Source organism: Dromiciops gliroides, chromosome 4 (assembly GCF_019393635.1).
Source record: "Dromiciops gliroides isolate mDroGli1 chromosome 4, mDroGli1.pri, whole genome shotgun sequence".
In the NCBI taxonomy this organism is placed as follows: domain Eukaryota; kingdom Metazoa; phylum Chordata; class Mammalia; order Microbiotheria; family Microbiotheriidae; genus Dromiciops; species Dromiciops gliroides.
This window is the reverse complement of record NC_057864.1, coordinates 213,115,130-213,137,546: the sequence shown is the minus strand read 5'-3', so window position 1 is coordinate 213,137,546 and position 22,417 is coordinate 213,115,130. Positions and strand designations below refer to the sequence as shown.

General features: G+C 36.4%; 1 protein-coding gene across 3 annotated transcripts in view; it reads right to left on the bottom strand.

The window, feature by feature from the left end:
• Positions 1-22,417, bottom strand: part of CCDC57 (coiled-coil domain containing 57) — a 221,215-nt gene that overhangs the window by 181,754 nt on the left and 17,044 nt on the right. For all 3 annotated transcript variants that reach the window (XM_043962564.1, XM_043962563.1, XM_043962565.1), the window contains 2 exons: positions 14,627-15,035; positions 1,256-1,364 (listed from right to left, as the gene is read on the bottom strand). In XM_043962564.1, coding sequence (XP_043818499.1) covers positions 1,256-1,364; positions 14,627-15,027 — 510 coding nt within the window. In that variant the 5' untranslated portion in view covers positions 15,028-15,035. The remainder of the gene's footprint in view (positions 1-1,255; positions 1,365-14,626; positions 15,036-22,417) is intronic.

Genomic DNA, 22,417 nt, shown 5'->3' with positions numbered 1-22,417 from the left:
GGGGGCAGCTGGATGGCACAGTGGATAGAGTGCCGGCCCTGGAGTCAGGAGGACCTGAGTTCAGATCCAGCCTCAGACCCTTGACACTTTCTAGCTGTGTGACCCTGGGCAAGTCACTTAACCCTCATTGCCCCACCAAAAAAAAAAAAAAAAAAGAATAGTATGTGTGCCCTTCAGACAAGTGATGTCAAACTCAAATAGAAACAGGGACCATTAACCTGTTACATAAGGATCCTTGCAGACCACATATTGATTTAGAAAACCACATATTAACATTATCTATATTCTATTATATTTTTATTATTTTGTTAAATATTTATTTATTTGTTAAATATGCATTTTAATCTGGCTAGGTCTGTACTTGGGCCAGCAGGCTGTGTGTCTGACACCTCTACTTTAGACTACAGGGCTGGAATTTCACAGATGTTAGAGCCAAGAGTTTCAAAGAACAAAAGCATTTGCTGATTTGGGGTTGTACTTGTCAATTAACAAACCTATATTTAGAATTACAGTAACATTTATGTATTGATGTCTTTTTTTTTTTAGTGAGGCAATTGGGGTTAAGTGACTTGCCCAGAGTCACACAGCTAGTAAGTGTTAAGTGTCTGAGGCCGGATTTGAACTCAGGTACTCCTGACTCCAGGGCCGGTGCTCTATCCACTGTGCCACCTAGCTGCCCCAATGTCTTTTGATAAAGATTCAGCAAGAATAATTTAAAAGAAGATGAAAAATGTCCTTTTATTTTAGAGTCAGGTGGTGTTGGAGGGGACAGGAATGATATTTTGCTACTTTATATTTCCCCCAAGTCATTGATTAAGGTGCTCTTAGATTTATTTAACATTGGGGAATGAAGTACTTTGGTAGATTTCTAAAGGTATTAATGTAGTATATGCCAGACTCCCAAATGCACTAATTTTATTCCTCTTTAGATTTTTAGGTTAATGAAAACTTATACAAACAATCCCACTGTTATAGCTAGAGATGGGATCTGTATTTGAAAAAAACTCCTAATCTCCTCTTTCTCAGCCTGAGACTTTAAAAAATAATCTCAAAGGGGGCAACTGGGTGGCACAGCAGATAGAACACCAGCCCTGGAGTCAGAAAGACCTGAGTTCAAATCCAGCCTCAGACACTTACTAGCTGTGTGACCTTGGGCAAGTCCCTTAACCCCAACTGCCTCCCAATAAATAAACAGCCACAAAGTCTAGTCTTGATGGTCAGAAAGCAGCAAAAAAAGCTCCCTAAAATATCATACCTGTTTCTGCAAAGCAAGTTCACCATCTAGTTCCCGGAGTTTCCTTTCCAGCTGCCACTTCAACTTTTCATATTGTTCACGATGGTGGTCGATTTCACAGTTCTTGTTGCTACAACAAGGAAATATAGCAATAAAAGAAACCATAAGCAAGGGATAGATACAAAGGTTCTCCTAGCATTCTTGCTAAAATTATCTGTCAGGGAGTTTGCTGAAAGTTTTTTTTTTAACTTATTAAACATTTAAATGTATTTTATATACATATATGCTATGGACATATTTTGTATACAAAAATAGCTATAGAAAGCTGAATAAACCGTCTCACCCTCATAGGAGTTTGTAACTTTGGATAGCTATCCTGCCTTTCAGAGAGTATTCATTAAGCATTTATAATGCACAAGTAGTACGAAACAGCAGAGATCTAAAAATAAACATACAAGACATCCCTTGCCCTCAAGTTGCTTATATTCCAATGGAAAATGATATGGAAGGAGAACTAAACGGCAGAAAAGGGACTGGGCCTTTGTATGGTGGGAAGATGTCCAGGAAGTGATGGTTCTGGGCATGATGAGGTAAAGGTTTACCTATCATATACTGGCATCCTAAGGGTAGAATCCATGACAAATTTTATTTCTTAAGTGAAAATAAAAGTAAGTAAAATAAAACATTTCAAATCCAAGATGAATATTCCTTGTGATGTGTTCAAAATTACTCCAGAATGAAAGAGGTCCCGATGTCCTCTGCAGCTAGATCACACCTATACCTCTTGGTGCTAGTCACTATGGTATAATCAATTCTGGTTACTATGTTTTAAGAGAGGCACTGACAAACTGAAGCATGCCCAAATGAAAACAGCCAAGAATATGGAGGGATTTCTAAACCATAAAATCAACTGTGGGGGACAGCTAGGTGGCACAGTGGATAGAGCACTGGCCCTGGATTCAGGAGGACCTGAGCTCAAATCCGGCCTCAGACACTTGACACTTACTAGCTGTGTGACCCTGGGCAAGTCACTTAACCCTCATCACCCTGTTTAAAGAAAAAAAATTTAACTGTGCCTCAGGAGATTGTGAGTTTTCTCCTCCTCCATGTAAGTAAGTCTTCAAGCACAGGATGAATGATCATTATTAGGGAAGTTGTAGAAGAGATTCATGCTAAGTGGAGGTTGAATTAGGTGTTATCTGAGGTTCTTTCCAACCTTTAGATCATATGATTCTAGTCCTCCAACTAACAAGATATGGAGAGATTACAAACCATACATGACTATTATAAGCTATAATGACATTTCCCTTCTCTGAAAAGAGACATAGGGTAGTGGAAAGAATATTGGACTTATAGTTATGAGGGACATGGAATCTAATTTTGGCAAGTACTTGAGTTTTCTTATCCATAAAATGAGGATAATAATTCTTAAAGCCTCTACCCTATAGGATTATCATGAGAATCAAAGGTGCTAAAGTACACTAAGCTAGTTATTAATATATACAGTCTGCAGCATCTGATGAATACATAATTAAACACTGGGCAATACTGCTTTTTGAGTCGGTTTCCCTTACTATTTTGGTCATAGAACCTCTAGGCTTAAAATGCATTGAGGGAACCTATCCAGGAAGCCTGGCAATATAGAATATGACCAAGATAAATGAGAGAGGGATAGTGTTTCTATTTTGGTGGTATCTCATCTTCTACCTCAGGTGGCCTCTCTGTAAGACCTTTTAACCACATTCTGTCAAAGCTATGTCTGACTTGAGAGCATTACCTACTCTCTATTTCATTCAAAGGGTCCTTCAGAAACCTTAATCATTGTCCAGAGCCTTCTAGTTCCATTGCTGGAGATAAAGGGAAAAAAGACCACTTGCTCAAGTAAAGCTCTGTCACTCCAAAGCTTCCCATATCTTCACTCCTTTCCTAAGACTAAGAGAAGATGGAGTATTCTTTCCTCTTATCCAAAGGCAATTATCATCACCACTTGCTTGGACTATTGAAATACCTTTCCTTTTTAAAAAATTAACTTTACTGATATCTTTTGTTTTTATATCAACTAAATTTCTCCCTGTATCCTTAGCCATTTTTCTCCCAAAAAGCCATTCTATATAACAAAACAAAAACTTTTTTGGGGGGGGGTGGGGAGCAGGGCAATGAGGGTTAAGTGACTTGCCCAGGGTCACACACCTAGTAAGTGTCAAGTGTTTGAGGCCAGATTTGAACTCAAGTAATCCTGAATCCAGGGCCAGTGCTTTATCCACTGCACCACGTAGCTGCCCCTAACAAAAACTTTTTTTTTTTGGCGACTTGCCCAGGGTCACACAGCTGTTAAGTGTCAAGTGTCTGAGGTCGGATTTGAACTCAGGTACTCCTGAATCCAGGGCCGGCGCTTTATCCACTGCGCCACCTAGCCACCCCAAAAACTTTTTAAAGAAAAAATAAGGAAGAAAAGGAATAAACATCAGGAAAAACAATCAATATACTGAAAAAAAATCTGAAAATATATGCAATGCTCAAAACCTGTAGACCTCCCATCTCTGCAAAGGAAGGAGAGAAGTGTCTTCTTATATCTCTTCTTTGGGGCTGTGTTCATTCTGTGTAATTTTGCAATATCATTTCCAATTAGTTTGTGGTTATAGTTCTTTTCATTTACATTGTTGTAGTCATTTTCTATATTGTTTTCTTGCCTCTGCTTATTTTACTCTGTATCAGTTCATTTAACTCTTTCTAAGCTTCTCAGTACTCATCATATTCATCATTTTTATTTTATTTTATTATTTATGTATATTTATGTACCATGATTTGAATATGTATTCCTCAGCAACATATATCTATCTTGTTTCCACTACTTTGCTACCACAAAAAAGTGTTAATATACACATTTTGGTGTATACAGGGATTTTTTCCCCCTTATCAATGACCCCCTTGGGTTGTATGCCCAAAAATGGAAACTTTGAATCAAGGGTATGGACATTTTAATTACTTTATTTGCCTCATTCCAAAGTGCTTTCCAGAATGACTGTACTGATTTACAATTCCACCAATAATGCACTAATGTGCCTGCCTATCTTCCAACATTGCTTATGTCAACTCAACTAAATTGCTGGATGTGGCGTAAAACGTCAGGGGTCTTTTGATTTGCATTTTTCTTATTAAGTCATGTCATATTAAGTGACTTACAACAAGTGTTTATTTTTTTAATGTAATAAACATTTTTATTTTATTTATTTCATTAATGTAATTATTTATTTATTAATATAATAAACATTTTAATTTATATTTTGGAGTTCTCATTTTATCCCTCCTTCCCTCCCTTCCTCCCCGCCCCCGAGGCAGCAAGCAATCAGATATGGGTTACACATGTATGATTATGCAAAATATTATCATATTACAAAAACATTTATTAAGCACTAGGAATACAAAGAAAGGCAAAAGTAGTCCTGGCACTCAAGGAGCTCATATATATACATATATACAACCATGTACAAACAAGATATGCTGAGAATAAATTAGAGATAATATTAGATAGAAGACATTAGTATTATGGGGGATTGGGAAAGGCTTCTTGCAAAAAGTGAGATTTTAGATGAATCTTAAAGAAAGTCAAGGAAAAAGGACACAGAGGTGAAGAAAAAGAGCATGCAAGGCATGAGAGAGTCATTGAAAATGCATGGAGTCAGAGGATGGAGAATCTGGGTCAAGGAAGAGGAAGGGAGTCAGTGTCACTGGATTGAAGAGTACATAGAAATGTATGAAAAAGTGGTAACCATCAAAACAATATGGTACTAGATGGTGGAGAGAAGCTAGGAACTTGCTTGGGCTTTCCCATATTTCCCTCAAAAACAACATTAAATCAAGCCTCTAAACAGAACCTACAAAAAGAGAGACACAATCCTGCTACTTGAGATAATTTAGAAGACTTCAGGAAAGGTCTGTCTCACCTGGGTTAAAGGGGAGTTTGGCTCAGCACTACTTATCTCAGCTGGCAGCTCACCTCAGCAAAGCTCAGCTCAGTGGGCAGCTTGACACTGCTGCAACTTGGCAAAGCTGAGTGTGGGGCAACTGAGAGCAATAAGAAGCTTGCAACAGTGTACCCTGTGCCCCAGGAGCAGACTTCAACTTTATAAGTTTAAAAATAGACTACAACATGAGCAAGAAACAAAAAGGAGGGGGCAGCTAGATGGCACAGTGGTTAAAGCACTGGCCCTGGATTCAGGAGTACCTGAGTTCAAATCCGGCCTCAGACACTTAACACTTACTAGCTGTGTGACCCTGGGCAAGTCACTTAACCCCCATTGCCCTGCCAAAAAAAAAAAAAAAAGAAACAAAAAGGACCCTTACCATTGACAACTTCTATGGTGAAAGGGAAGACCAAAACTCAAACTCAGATGAGTTGGTCAAAATGCCTACAAGTGAAGACTCAAGTAGGAAGATGATCTTGTCTCAAGACCAAAAAGCCTTCTTTGAAGAGCTCAAAAAGGCTTTTAAAAGCCAAATAAGAGAGGTAGAAGAAAAAATGGAAAAAGAAATGAGAGAAAGGAGAGTTACACTGCAAAAAGAAGCACAAAAATTGACTGAGGAAAACAATCCCTTAAAAAAATACAATTGGAGAGAAAAAAGTGGCCAAATGGGAGAAAAAATTGGCCAAATAGAAAAAGAAGTGCAAAAGCTTACTGAGGAAAATAAGGCCTTAAAAATTAAAATTGAGCAGATGGAAGCTGATAACTCCATGAGTCATTAAGAATCTGCCGAGCAGAATTAAAAAAAAAAAACCTGAAAAAATAGAAGAAAAAGTGAAATACCTCATTGGAAAAACAACTGACCTGGAAAACAGATTCAGGAGAGATAATCTGAGAATTATTGGACTACCTGAAAGCCATGATCAAGAAAAGCGTCTAGACACCATATTCCAGGAAATTATCAAGGAGAACTGCCCTGAAATTGTAGAATCAGAAAATAAAATCATCATTGAAAGAATCCACCTCCTGAAAGACATCCCAAAAGAAACACTTCAAGGAATACTGTAGCCAAACTCCAGAATTATCAGGTGAAGGAGAAAATATTCCAAGCAGTCAGAAAGAAATCATTTAAATATCATGGAACCACAGTTAAGATTACACAGGACCTGGAAGCTTCAACATTAAAGGATCGCAGAGCTTGGAATATGATATTCAGGAAGGCAAAGGAGCTTGGATTACAAACCATGATCAACTACCTAGCAAAACTGAGCATTCTTTTCAGAGGAAAAGATGGACATTCAATGAATTAAGGGACTTCCAAGGCTTCCTGAGAAAAAGACCAGAAATGAACAGAAAATTTGATCTACAAATACAAGACTAGAGAAATATAAAGAGGTAAACGGTGGGGGGGGGGGGGGCGCAAAGGTTATTCAATGATGTTAAACTGTTTGCATCCCTATGAGGGAGGATAATACTTTTAACTCTTGGAATCTGTATCTCTGTTAAGGTATTGTTATTAAATAAACTTTGATGTGATGATATAAAGAAACTTAAGGGACAGAATACAAGAAGACTAGGGGGAGGAGAGGTAGAATGGTGTTAATTACATCATATGAAGAGGCACAAAAAGAACCCATTACAATAGAGGGAAGGAAGGGAGGGGTGGGCATTGTTGCAACCTTACTCTCATCAGACTTGGTTCAGGGAGGGAATAAAATACACTCTCATTTGTATAAAGAAACTTATCTTACTCTTTAAGGAAACAAAGGGGGAAGGGGAAAGAGGGTGGTATTGATAGAAGGAAGGGAACAAGTGGGGGGAAAAGGGGCAAGAAAAAGAAGGGCAGCTGATAAAAGGGAGGGCAGATTGAGGGAGTCAGTGGTCAGAAGCAAAATACTGGTCAAGTGGATAGGGTAAAAGAAGGAAAAAAAGAGTAGAAACAAAGGGGAAAAGAAGATGGAGGGAAATAAAGTTAATAATTTTAACTGCAAATGTAAATGGGATAAACTCTCCCATAAAATGGAAGTGAATAACAAAGTGGATTAAAAATCAGAATCCTACAATATGTTGTTTACAAGAAAGATATTTGAAGCAGAGAGATACACACAGAATAAAGGTAAAAGGTTGGAGCAAAATATATTATGCTTCAGCTGACGTAAAAAAAGCAGGGCTATCAATTCTTATCTCAGACAAAGCAAAAGCAAAACTAGATCTAATTAAAAGAGACAAGGAAGGAAACTATATCTTGCTAAAAGGTACTATAGATAATGAAGTAATATCAATACTAAACATGTATGCACCAAGTGGTGTAGCATCCAAATTCTTAGGGAAGAAGTTAAATGAGTTATGAGAGGAAATAGATAGCAAAACTATACTAGTGGGGGATCTGAATCTTTCCTTCTCAGAATTAGGACACAAAAACCTCATAGTCAAATGTAGAAAGGCAGAAATAGTAAATGCATCCTTCTCAGATCATGATGCAATAAAATTACATGTAATAAAGAGCCATGGAAAGGTAGACTGAAAATTAATTGGAAACTAAACAATCTCATCCTAAAGAATGAGAGGGTCAAACAACAAATCATATAAACAATCAATAACTTCATCCAAGAGAATGACAATAATGAGACAACATACAAAAATCTATGGGATGCAGCCAAAGCAGTGCTTGGGGGAAATTTTATATCTCTAAATGCTTACATGAATAAAAAAGAGAAAGAGGAGATCAACGAATTGGGCATGCAACTAAAAAAGCTAGAAAAAGAACAAATTAAAAATCCCCAACTAAATATTAAATTAGAAATCCTGAAAATCAAAGGAGAAATTAATAAAATTGAAAGCAAGGAAACTATAGAACTAATCAATAAAACTAAGAGCTGGTTCTATGAAAAAACCAATAAATAGATAAGCCTTTGGTTAATTTGATTTAAAAAAAAAGAAAGAAGAAAACCAAATTACCAGTATCAAAAACGAAAGGGGTGATTTCACCACCAATGAAGTGGAAACTAAAGCAATAATTAGGAGCTATTTTGCCCAACTGTATGCCAATAAATTTGACAATCTAAATGAAATGGATGAATATTTTAAAAAATGCAAATTTCCCATGTTAACTGAAGAGGAAATAAAATCCTTAAATAGGCCCATTTCAGAAAAAGAAATTGAACAAGTCATCAATGAACTCCCTAAGAAAAAATCTCCAGAGCCAGATGGGTTTACAAGTGAATTCTACCAAACATTTAAAGAACAATTAATTCCAATACTATACAAACTATTTGGAAAAATACATGAAAGAGTTCTACCAAACTCCTTTTATGACACAAATATGGTATTAATACCTAAACTAGGCAGAGTCAAAACAGAGAAAGAAAATTACAGACCAATTTCCCTAATGAATATAGATGCAAAAATCTTAAATAAAATATTATCAAGGAGATTGCAGCAAGTGATCACCAGGATAATACACTATGACCAGGTGGGATTTATACCAGGAATGCAAGGCTGGTTCAACATTAGAAAAACTATTAATATAAATCAGTATTTGACAAAAACTGCTGGGAAAACTGGAAGACAGTATGGCAGAAACTAGGAACAGACCAACATCTTACACCTTATACAAAAATAAGGTCAAAATGGGTTCAAGATTTAGACAAGATTTAGGTGGTACCATAGATAAATTAGGAGAGGAAGTAATAGTTTACCTCTCGATCTATGGAGTGGCAAACAATTTATGTCCAAACAAGTGATAAAGAATATTATGAAAAGCAAGATGGAAGACTTTAAAAGTCTCACACACACACACACACACACACACACACACACACACACAGAAAAATTAGCAAAAAAGAAACAGATTTTTTAAAAAATCCTGACCACAGAAAGCTACTATGACAACAAGGAAGATAAAAACACAAATTCAGAAGAGTACAACAATGCCAAAATGCCTACATGTGAAGGCTCAAGGAGAAATAGGAATTGGTTTCATGTCCAAAAAGAACTCCTGGGAGAAATCAAAAAGTATTTTTAAAATCAAATAAGAAAGGCAGAAGAAAAACTGGGAAAAGAAATGAGAGTTATGCAAGAGAACCATGAAAAAAAGAGTTAACATCTTAGTAAATGAAGAACAAAAAAATGGGAAAGTATGTACAAAAATTCACGGAAGTAAACAGCTCCTTAAAAGGTAGAACTGGCCAAAAGGAAAAGGAGGTACAAAATCTCATTAAAAAAATAATTCCTTAAAAATCAGAATTGAGCAAGTGGAAGCTAATGATTCTATGAGACATCAAGATTCAATCAAACAAAACCAAAAAAATGAAAAAATAGGAGAAAACGTACAAAATCTCATTGGAAAAACAACCAATCTGGAAAACAGATCAAGGAGAAGATAATTTGTGAATTATTGGACTACCTGAAAGTCATGACCAAAAAAAGAGACTGGGCAGCTTATTTCAAGAAATTATCGAGGAAAACTTAAAAAACAGAATCCTACAATATGTTGTTTATAAGAAATACATATGAAGCAGAGAGACATACACGTAGTAAAAGGCTGGAGCAGAATATATTCTGCTTCAGCTGAAGTAAAAAAAGCAGAGGTAGCAATCATTATCTCAGACAAAGCTAAAGCAAAAATTGATCTAATTAAAAGAGATAAGGAAAGAAACTATATCTTTCTATAAGGTACCATTGACAATGAAGCAATACCAATACTAAATATATATGCACCAAATGGTATAGCATCCAAATTTTTAAGGAAGAAAAAGACAGTAAAACTATAGTGGGGGACCTCAACTTTACCCTCTCAGACCTAGATAAATCTAACCACAAAAGAAACAAGAAAGAAGTTAAAGAAGTGAATAGAATTTTAGAAAAGTTACATATGATAGACCTGTGGAGAAAACTGAATAAGGAAAGAAAGGAACAAACCTTTTTCTCAGTGGTACGGACTGTGTATTAGGGCATAAAAACCTCACGATAAAATGCAGAAGAGCAGAAATAATAAATGCCTCCTTTTCAGATCAGAATGCAATAAAAATTATATTTAATAAAGGCCCATGGAAAGACAGATTAAAAATTAATTGAAAATGTAATAATTGAATCCTAAAGAATGAGTGGGTAAGAGAACAAATTATAGAAAAAAACCCCAATAATTTAATTAAAGAGAATAATGTCAATGAGACAACATACCAAAATTTATGAGATTTAGACAAAGCAGTACTTAGGAGAAAATTTGTATCTCTACATTTTTACATCAATAAAATAGAGAAAGATCAGATTAAGGAATTGAATAAAAAAACTAGAAAAAAATTTTTAAACCCCCAATTAAACCCCCAATTGGAAATTTGAAAAATCAAAGGAGAGATTAATAAAATTGAAAGTAAGAGGGGCAGCTAGATGGCACATTGGATAAAGAACTGGCCCTGGATTCAGGAGGACCTGAGTTCAAATCTAGCCTCAGACACTTGACACTTGCTAGGTATGTGACCTTGGGCAAGTCACTTAACCCCAACTGCCTCACACACACACAAAAATTTTGAAAGTAAGAAAACCATTGAACTAATAAATAAAACTAGGAGCTGGTTTTATAAAACCAATAAAAAAATTTAAATCATCAGTTAATTTTATTTTTTAAAGTAAAGAAATTAAATTATGAGCATCAAAAATGTAAAGGGTGGGAGCAGCTAGGTGGCGCAGTGGATAGAGCACTGGCCCTGGATTCAGGAGGACCTGAGTTCAAATCCAGCCTCAGACACTTGACACCTTAACTAGCTGTGTGACCTTGGGTGAGTCACTTAACCCCAATTGCTTCACCAAAAAAAAAAAAATGTAAAGGGTGAACTTACCACCTGTTAAGGACTAAAATTCTAGCTAAACTGTCTAAAATATCTAATGAGTGGTCGCCAATAAATTATAAGCTTTAGCAAGAGTGAGACTTTTAAGCATTTATTAAGGAGAATAAGAATTTGGTAAAGAGAGAAAGGCCTAGATTCCTATCTATTAAAGGGAGAGCACATTTCTAGTTCCGCTCTCCACCAGAGTCTAAAGGAAAGAGCCTCAGAGCGAGCGCCAGTCTCTTCTTTCCTCCTCCCACTAGCCCGCGTCACTTCCTGATGCCAAAGTAAAGACTCCTGGTCTTGCCCTCAAAGACCTTCGCTTCATGGGTGGAACTCTTCTACAGTAAGTCTCCAGCAGGTGGCGTCATTCCAATCGTTACACACCCATGAAGAGGAAATTAAAGCAATAATTATGAGCTATTTTGTCCAATTATATGCCAACAAATCTGACAATCTAAGTGAAATGGATGAATGTTTACAAAAACATAAAATACTCAGATTAACAGAAGAGGAACTAGAATACTTAACCCCATTTTAGAAAAAGAAGCCATCAAAGAACTCTCTAAAAAAAACTCCCCAGGGGCCAGATGGATTCATAAGTGAATTCTGGGGGCAGCTAGATGATGCAGTGGATAAAACACTGGCCCTGGATTCAGGAGGATCTGAGTTCAAATCTGACCTCAGACACTTGATACTTACTAGCTGTGTGATCCCAGGCAAGTCACTTAACCCTCATTGCCCCACCAAAAAAAAAAAAAAAGAAAAAGAAAAAAAAGTGAATTCTACCAAACATTCATTCATTGATTAATAAACATTTTTATTTATAGTTTGGGGTTCCAATTTTTAGCCCCCTTTCCCTCCCTCTTCTTATACTTCCCTGAGGTGGTAAGCAACCAGATATAGGTGTATATACATGTACGATGATGAAAAACATTACCATATTAGTCAATTTGTATAAGAAAACTTGAATAAAAGAAAAAAATGAAAGAAAGTGAAAAACAGCATGTTTCAGTCTGTGTTCCATCAATATCAGTTCTTTCTTTGGAGGTGGATAGTATGTTTCATCAATAGTCCTTTGGGATTGTCTCTACCAAACATTTAAAGAACAATTAATTCTAATACTATATAAACTATTTGGGAAAATAGGGGAAGAAGAAATCTTACCAAATTCCTTTTATCAAAACAAATATGGTATTGATACCTAAACAAGAAAGAGCAAACAGAGGAAGAAAACAATAGACCAATTTTCCTAATGAACATCGATGCAAAATTTTTAAATTAAATATCTGTAAGGAGATTATAGCAATATATCTCCTCGATCATACACTATGACCAGGTGAGATTTATACCAGGAATACAAGGCTAGTTTAATAGCAGGAAAACTATAAGCATAAGTAACCATTATTAATAACAGTAACAACAGAAATCATGACTATCTCAATAGATGCAGAAAAAGCTTTTGACAAAATACAGCACACATTCCTGTTAAAAACAGTAGAGAACATAGGAATAAATGGAGCTTTCCTTAAAATAAGTAGTATCTACCTAAAACCATCAGCAAGCATCATCTCTAATGGGGATCTTCCCAGTAAGATCACAGGTGATCCAAGGACACCCATTATCACTATTATTTAATATTTTACTAGAAATGTTAGCTATAGTAATAAGAAAAAAATTAGAATAGGCAATAAGGAAACAAAACTATCACTTTTGCAGATGATATGATATTATACCCTGGATAAAATGCTATTAAACAGCGATCACATACTACAGAGAAATCTTTTGTGAAAGGAAGAATGAATTGATGCAGCAAAATTCACTGTTGTCTTATTTTAAGAAATTGCCACAGTAAACCCAATCTTCAAAAACCACCACCTTGATCAGTCAACAGCCATCAACATCAAGGTAAGACCATCCACCAGCAAAAAGATTATGACTCACTAAAGGCTCACATGATCATTAGTATTTTTCTTAGGAATAAAGTATTTTTAATTAAGAAATGGACTTTTTTTAGACATAATAGTATCTTACTTAATAGACTTTAGTATAGTGTTAACATAACTTTTATATGTACTAGGGAACCAAAAAATTAGTGTGACTTGCTTTATTGGGATATTCACTTTATTGTGGTAGTCTGAAACCAAATCCACACTACCTTCAAGGTATGCCTATACTTATTAGAATATTTAGCACTAGAGAGATACATACACACACCTATACATACATGCATACATACATACATACATACATCTAGATATACAAATACATATCTATATATATATACACACACACACGCATATATGCAAAAGATAATGTAAAGATAGAAATAATAGGATTTGGTAACTGAATATGTGTGGTGAGGGAACATGACTGACACAAAGGTTATAAATCTAGATAGCTAGAAGGACAATGGCACTCTTTATATTTATGGGAAAATTTGTTGGTGAGTAACTTCTCTGGACATGTATTTTTTTTTTTTTTTTGCTGGGCAATTGGGGTTATGTGACTTGCCCAGGGTCACACAGCTAGTAAGTGTTAAGTGTCTGAGGCCGGATTTGAACTCAGGTCCTCCTGAATCCAGGGCCGGTGCTCTATCCACTGCACCACCTAGCTGCCCCGACATGTATCTTTAATTATAAAATGAAAGCACTGAACTAGAAAATCTCTATGGTTTTTCTAACTCTAAAATTCCATGTGTCTAGTACATGTTATGAAGAATATGCATCAAGGCTGCAGTAAGCAACTGTATTTTTAATATAAAAAATATTAAATTTAGCCCAATCAGCAATTTAAGTAATGATTTCAATCAAATCCACTTTGCATGAGACTAACATTTTTTCTTATGAGACAGTTTATTCCAATACAAATAGTTTTTATATTGATTGACTGACTGATTGATTGATTTATTGACTGCAGAGCAATGAGGGTTAAGTGACTTGCCCAGGGTCACACAGCTAGTAAGTGTCAAGTATGTGAGGCCACATTTGAACTCAGGTCCTCCTGAATCCAGGGCCAATGCTTTATCCACTGCACCACCTAGCTGCCCCCAAATACAAGTAGTTTTAATGGCACTTTCTAAACCAACAAACTACAGAATTAGGATTAATAAATTCTTAAACCCATCTAATTTCCAATGATTCAGTTATACCTAAAGGTATGCCTAGAAGAAGCTAGGTAGACCAGTGGATAGAGAGTTGGGTCTGGAGTAAAAATAATCTGAGTTCAAATCTGACCTCAGACACTTAATAGCTGTGTAACTCTAGGGAAGTCACTTAACCTTTGTCAGCCTCAGTTCCTCAATTATAAAATGGGGATAATATGAGCACCTATCTCCCAGGACTGTTATAAGGATCAAGAGAGATTACGTTTGTAAAACGTGATTTTGTATACATAAAGCCTTGCATATACTAGGTACTTAATAAATACTTGTTTTCTTCCTTCCATTCTTATGGATGTCACAGTTATATCACATCCTGGGAAATACATTTATTGGCAGTTGTCAATATGAAAATGCCCCCAAAGAGAATTATCCTTCCCCTAGCAAGATTTGCCTTCTTTAGAGAGCTGTTTCTATCCATTTCTGGAGGAAAGGGCTCACTTACCTGTTTATCTGCTCCAGCTCTAGGCGATGCTCCTGCAGTCGGTGCTGATAGAGCTGCTGCAGTTCTTCTCGCTTTCTCGTTTCCTTGGCAATAGCTTGCTTTAGCTTGGCCACTTCTATCTTGAGCTCACTCACCTCTGCCTTTCTGGCTTCCTCCAACATACTGGTTTGGGCAAAGGCAGCATCATAACGCTCCAGCTCAGAGTCCCGTTCCTCTAGGACCTGCAAGTTATAGGTGAAGTCCTTTTTCAACTGACTGAGCTTCTCTTTTGCTTCCTGGAGCTGCCGCTGGGCATCCTGTAGAGCTGTTTCTTGCAGCTGGGCTCGGAGGGCCTGTAGTGTTTTCCACTCCTCCTTTTTACAAGCCAAGAGTTCATCAAGTTCTTTCTCCTGTGGTAGCATTGTAGAATCTATAGCAAGAAAGAGAAAAGCATCAAAGATCCATCTTTGGAAATTTTCTGCCATTCCCCTCCCCAAGGTGAACCACATATACACATACATACAAACACATGCATGTATACACACATACATGAATACATACATGAGCACATGCATACACTCTTGATCCTGTCATCTCCAATGAGACTGTCCCCACTATAATTCCTTTCTCTCCCAATATTATTTCATTATATATTGGTTCCTTCTTAGCTACTTTCAATAATGTCCTAGTGTCTTCTATCCCTTAAAAAATCCTTACTTCCTATCCTCTTCTGAACTAACTAATCTGGCATCTGATGTCATCACTCAACTGAAAGTGCTTTCTCAAAGTTACTAATGATCACTTTCTCCCGGGTTTTGTTGGTAATATACAGAAATGCTGACATTTTTTGTGGATTTATTTTAAATCCTTCTACTTTGCTGAAGTTATTATCACCTAACTTTAAAAGGTTTTAGTACTGTGATTTATGCAATGATAAACCATGAGTCTAAAGGAATAAAGATGAAACAAGTCACTAACTTCAAAACTGCAAAAATAAACATTTTCAGATATGGCTAATATGGGGAATTTTTTTTTTACGAGACTAAGCAGAGATGTATTGACATATTTATTCAGGGGGGTTAGTATTTTTTTATTTGAACAGTGGGGGAGTAGTGGGAGAGGCAAGATTAATTTTTGTAAATTTTAAATTGAATTTTATTTTTAAAAAATAATACCCAGGGGCAGCTAGGTGGCGCAGTGGATACAGCACCAGCCCTGGAGTCAGGAGGACCTGAGTTCAAATACGACCTCAGACACTTGACACTTACTAGCTGTGTGACCCTGGGCAAGTCACTTAACCCCAATTGCCTCACAAAAAAACCCAAAAAAAAACAAAAATACACTAAAACAAAAGAAAAAACTTTGCACCAATTTTCATTTATTAATGGAATAAGCATATATTAAGCACCTTCTATGCACTAGGCACTATATTAAGTGCTTTACAGAAATTATCTCATTTGATACGCACAACAATCCTGGGAGAGAGCTGATATTATTACCCCCATTTTAAAAAGGAGAAACTAAGGAAGACTGAAGTTAAACAACTTCTCCAGGATAACACAACTACTTAAATGTTTGAGAATGGATTTAATTCAGATCTTCTTGACTCCAGGCCTGTTATGGTGAATGATTCCTTGGATAAATCACTATAGTCTATTTACAATTCTTATTTGAAATTTCTGAATCAATATTCATCAACAATATTGGTCTATATTGTGTTTTATCCTTCCCTACTTTAGGTATTAAGGAATATATGTGTCTCATGAAAGGAATATGAAAGAGTGCCTTCTTTCTCAATTTTTAAGAATGTGTATAGTATGGACACTAACTGTTCTTTAAGATTAGTTAAAACTGAATCAACAGCTAGGTGGCACAGTGGATCAAGTGCTAGGCTGGGAGACCAGAGTTCAATACTAGCTGTGTTACCCTGGAAAAGTTACCTCCCAGATTTGTTGTGAGGATCAAATGAGATATTTGTAAAGCAACCTAACACAGTTGTGGCACACAGTAGCTACTTCATAAATGCTTGTTCCCTTCTCCTCCCTATCCACCTTTATTAGTTTGATAGGAACAGGAGATTTTTCAGATCTGTTTGGTCTTCTGTTTGTTTGAATATTTTATTTTTGGAGATATTCTATTTCTTTTATGTGGTGAGTTTTGTTAGCATATAACTGCATAGTAAATTCTGATAATTCTTTTCTTCTTGTTTTGTTGTGATTTCACTTGCCTCATCTGCTATTTTGTTGATTGAATTTTCCACCCTTTTAACTGATTAGCTAAAGGTTTATCAATTTTATTAGTCTTTTCAAAGAACCAGTTTTTAGTTTTACTTATCATTTCTAAAGTGGTGGGCAGACCCTGGGCAAGTCATTTAACCCCAATTGCCTCACCAAAAACAAAACAAAATAAAGTGGTGGGAAGCAGTACAGTCTGTTTTTCCTTTGGTTTTTAATGTTTGCTCTTTTGTGCCTACTTTATTGTTGTTCAGTTGTTTTAGTCATGCCTGACTCTTCCTGACCCCATCTGGCATTTTCTTGGCAGAGACACTAGAGTGGTTTGCCAATTCCTTTTCCAGCTCATTTTACAGATGAAGAAATTGAGGCAAACAGGGTTACTTGCCCAGAGTCACTAGTAAATGTCTGAGGCCAGATTTGAACTCGGGAAGATGAGTCTTCTTGACTTTAAACCTGGCACTCTATCCACTGTGCCATCTAGCTGCCCTATGTTCATTTTAGGTTGGTTTATTTCTTGGGTTCCTAATTTAAAAAAAAATACATAATGAAGTAATTAATTCTCTCCTTTTCTATTGTATTAATGTATATAAGAATATGATTTTTCTCCGAGTTCTGCTTTAATTACATACCAGAAATTTTGGTATGTTGTTTCATTGTGTAAGGGGCTAAAATTCTAGCTAGTCTGTCTAAAATATCTAATGAGTGGTCGCCAATAATTAGAAACTTTAGCAAGAGTTTAGACTTTTAAGCATTTATTAAGGAGAATAAGAATTTGGTGAAGAGAGAGAGCAAGAGGCTTAGATTCATCTATCAAAGGGAGAGCGCGTTTTAGTTCCACTCTCCACAAGAGTCCTGATGAGAGAGAACCACCCCTTCTTCATCCCACAAGCCTCCTGTGAAACTGGGAACATCCCATTTACTTGCACACACATCTCCAAGCTAATTGGCTGGTAGCCTTGACTGACAGTACCCATGAGCAAAAGTCACTTCCTGATGCCAAGGAAAGCCGCATGGCTTGCCCTCAGACGCCTTCTCCTCATGGCAGAGCTTTCCTACAATTGTTATAATTTTCTTTCACATAATTTGTTCATTGTTTCTATGATTTATTCTTGATCTACTTATTACTTAGGATTTCACTATTATCTCCATTTGCATCTGTATCCTTTGACTGTGCTCCCTGAACCAAATACTATTTTTTATTGCATTGTGGTATATAAAAAACATATTTATGATTTTTGGATTTTTATATTTGTTTGCAATATCTCTGTGAACTATTCTATGGTCAATTTTTTTAAAATTTCTAAATATTTTTTCCAATTATACATAAAAAAATTTTGAACATTAATTTTTTTACATTTTGAGTTCCAAATTCTATTCCTCCCTCCTCTTCCCAGAGACAACAAGCAAAGTGACATAGATAATACATGTACGGTCTTGCAAAATATATTTACATATTAGTCATGGTGTGAAAGAAAACACAGACCTGGAAAAAAAAAACGAGAAAAATAAAGAGCAAAAAGAGCATGCTTCAATCTGCCTTCAGACACCCTCAATTCTTTCTCTGGAAGTAGATACCACATTTCATTAAAAGTCCTTCAGAATGGTCTTATTAATGTTACTGTGTACAATATTCTTCTGTTTCTGCTCACTTCACTTTGCATCAGTTCATATATAAGTCCCAGGTTTTCTGAAAGCATCTTACTAGTCATTTCCTATAGCACAATAGTATTCCATCATAATAATATACCACAACTTCTTCAGCCATTCCCCAATTGATGGATATCCCCTCAGTTTCCAATTCTTTGCCACCATAAAAAGAGCTGCTATAAATATTTATGTAATATGGGTTCTTTTCCTTTTTCTTTGCTCTCTTTGGGATACAGATCTAGTAGTGGTACTACTGGGTCAAAGAGTATGTACTATTTTACAGCACTTGGGACATAGTTCCAAAATGATGTCCAGAATATTTGGACTAGTTCACAACTCCACCAACAAGGTTTTAGTGTCCCAATTTTCCACATCCCCTCCAACTTTTGTCATTTTTTTTTGTCACATTGGCCAATCTGATAGGTATAAGGTGATACCTTGGGATAGTTTTAATTTCTATTTCTCTAATTATTCATGAGTTAGAGCATTTTTTCATATGACCATAGATAATTCTAATTATTTCATTTGAAAACTGCCTATTGATATCCTTTGACTATTTATCAATTAAGGAATGACTTGTATTCTTATAAATTTGACTCGGTTTTTTCTATATATTTGAGAAATGAGGACTTTATCAGAGAAACTTGCCGCAAATTTTTTTCAGTTATGATTACTGTGTATTTCCCTTCATCTTATTTTTTGCACATAAAACTGCAAATCTTATGTAAAAATTGCTTTTCCTTTTAAATATATAATAGTTATCATGTAGCTTTCTTTTTCCCTCTCTACCCCCCACCCTAGAGATGTTTATTAGACAATAAATATGTACATGTGTACATTTACACATATGTAAATCCATACTATATGTACTTCTATTTATTATTTTTCTCGATGCAGATAGCATCTTCCTTCATAGGGTCTTTGTAGTTAATTTGGGTATTTATAATAGTCAAAATTACTTGGTCACTGTAAGTTGTTCTTAAACCAATATTGCTACTACTTTATGCAACATTCTCTTGGCTCTGCTAGTTTTGCTTTTCATTTTTGTGCAAGTTTTTCTAAAATTAAGAGCTCATAATTTCTTAAAACATAGTATTCCATCACAATCACATACCATAACTTGTTTAGCCATTCCCCAATTGAAAGGTATCCCTGCAATTTCCAGTTCTTTGCTATAAGTATTTTAGAATATATAAATTCTTTTCTTTTTTCCCTAATCATCTTGAGAAACAGACATAACAATGGTATTGATGGGTCAAAGGGTATAGGCAGTTTTATAATTCTGAGCATAATTCCAAATTATTCTCTAAAATGGTTGGACCAGGGGCAGCCAGGTGGTGCAGTGGATAGAGCACCGGCCCTGGAGTCAGGAGTACCTGAGTTCAAATCCAGCCTTAGACACTTAACACTTACTAGCTGTGTGACCCTGGGCAAGTCACTTAACACCAATTGCCTCACTTAAAATTAAAATAAATAAATAAATAAAATAAAATGGTTGGACCAGTTCACAGTTCCACCAACAGCGAATTAGTGTCCTAATTTTTCCACATCCCCTTCAATATTTGTTGCTTTTCCTTCACATTTTTCTTTGAGGCTTGGCATGTAGGTATTTTGAATTTGTTGTATTCTGAATTTATGTTTTGATCACCATAGTAACTTTCTATAGTCAGGTTCCTTTTTTGCTATTTTCTCATTTTCCAGACTATTTCTCAGCTTTTATGTTAAAGTTGTGCTCTGCTTCTAGGATGGAGGGAATTCTACCAAGGTGGTATGATCTAATGAGAGGTGTGGTCACTGCTCTTCTGCCCTGTGCTCTGCTCTGCTTGAACTCTTTTCCACTTTGAAACTGACCAGGTTCCCTGCTCCTGTTAATGCTCCTCCTCACCTGGGACTGAAACTTCATATGGGCAGTGCAACTGAGTTCTGCACTAGCAAAGGTTCCCCTGTAATCTCCTTCTGAGCAGTTGTTTGACCTTATCATCATCTGTGGGCTGAGAGATCCAGAAGCCACTGGTGCTGATTGAATCTGGTTTTCTTTGTAGGAATGTTTTACTAAATGTCCATCTTTTTGCAATATTGAACAGCCATATTTTGTCCTATATGGTTAAGCTCAGATTTTCAGGGTAGGTCACTCTGGACTATGTCTTGAGTTCTATTGCTCAGCAGAATTCATTATTCCATCCTCTCTTATGCTTTCTAGGAGGTGCAGAATAATCTTTCATTATTTGAATGCCCTTTGCTTTGTATTTACAAGTCTTTCTCCTGATTACTTGCAGAACTTTTAGTTTCTGAACTGAACTTTTTTTTTTTTTAGCAACAAACATTTATTTTATTTTCCAGTTACATGTAAGGGTAGTTTTCAACATTCATTTTCATAAGATTTAGAGTTCCAAATTTTTCTCCCTCCCTCCCTTTCCTCCCCGCCTCCACAAGATCACAACCAGGTTATATATATACAATCCACAAGTGTTCTTTTTATCAGTTCTTTCTATGGGGGTGGATAGTAAGCTTCCTCATTAGTTCCTTGGGATTGTCTTGGATCATTGCACTGCTGAGAGTAGTTGTCATTCACAATTGCTCATTGAACAATACTGCTATCACTATGCACAATGTCCTCCCAGCTCTGCTCACTTCACTATACATCGATGTTCATTAGTCTTTCCAGGTTTTTCTGGGATCATCCTGTTTGTCATTTCCTGTAGCACAAGACCATTCCACTACAATCATATAGCACAGTTTTTCCATCATTCCTCATTTGATGGACATTCCCTTGATTCTCAATTCTTAGCCTCCACCAAGAGTTGCTATAAATATTTTTGTACAATTTTTCCCCCTTTTCTCTTTTTCATGATTACTATTAACTGTTTCCCTTCCATCCTATTCCCTTCCCCATGATATTTATTCTATTATCCATCTTCTTTCATCCTATCACTCTTCAAAAGGAATTTGCTTCTGTCTGTCCCCTCCCCCACTCTGCCCTTCCTTCTTTTGCCCCTCTCTCTTTATCCCCTTCCCCTCCTATTTTCCTGCAGGGTTAGAGAGATTACTCCACCCAATTGAGTGTGTACATTATTCCCTCCTTGAGCCAATTCTAATGAGATTGAGGTCTTTGAGCCAATTCTGATGAGTGTTAGGCTCATTTACTGCCCAGATTAAACAGATTACTCCACCCAGTTGGGTGTGTGTGTTAGTCCCTCCTTGAGGCAGCTCGGATGAGTTTAAGGTCTTTGAGCCTTTTCTGATGAGTGTAAAATTCATTTACTGCCCTGATCCTCTCCCATCTCTTCCCCCACTCCATAAGCCTTTTCCTGTTACTTTCATGTAGGATTTCACCTCTGCCCTTCCCCCTACCCCAGTGCATTCCCTTCACCCCTCAATTTAACCCTAAAGATGTCATCACCTAGCTAAGTGACACAGTGGACAAAGCATCACTCCTGGACCCAGGGGGATCCCAGTCAAAACCCAGCCTCAGACATAAGACAGTCAGTCACCCACTATGTCACGACCCCAGGTTATATCCCCCAGCTCCAATTTTTTATGGGTCTCTAGGGTCTTGTATTTGAAAGTTAAATTTGCCATTCGGTTCAGGTCTTTTCATCACAAATATCTGAAAGTCTTCTTTTTCATTTAAGTCCCATTTTTTCGTCTGAAAGATTATGCTGAGTTTTGCTGGGTAGGTGATTCTTGGTTGTAATCCCATTTCCTTTGCCCTTTGGAATATCATATTCCATGCCCTCTGGTCCTTTAATGTACAAGCTGCTAGATCTTGTGCTATCCTGACTGGGGCTCCACAGTACTTGAATTCTTTCTTTTTGGCAGCTTGCAATATTTTCTCCTTGACCTGAGAGCTCTGGAATTTGGTTATAATATTCCTAGGAGTTTTCCTTTTGGGATCTCTTTCTGGAGGTGATCAGTGGATTCTTTCAATTTC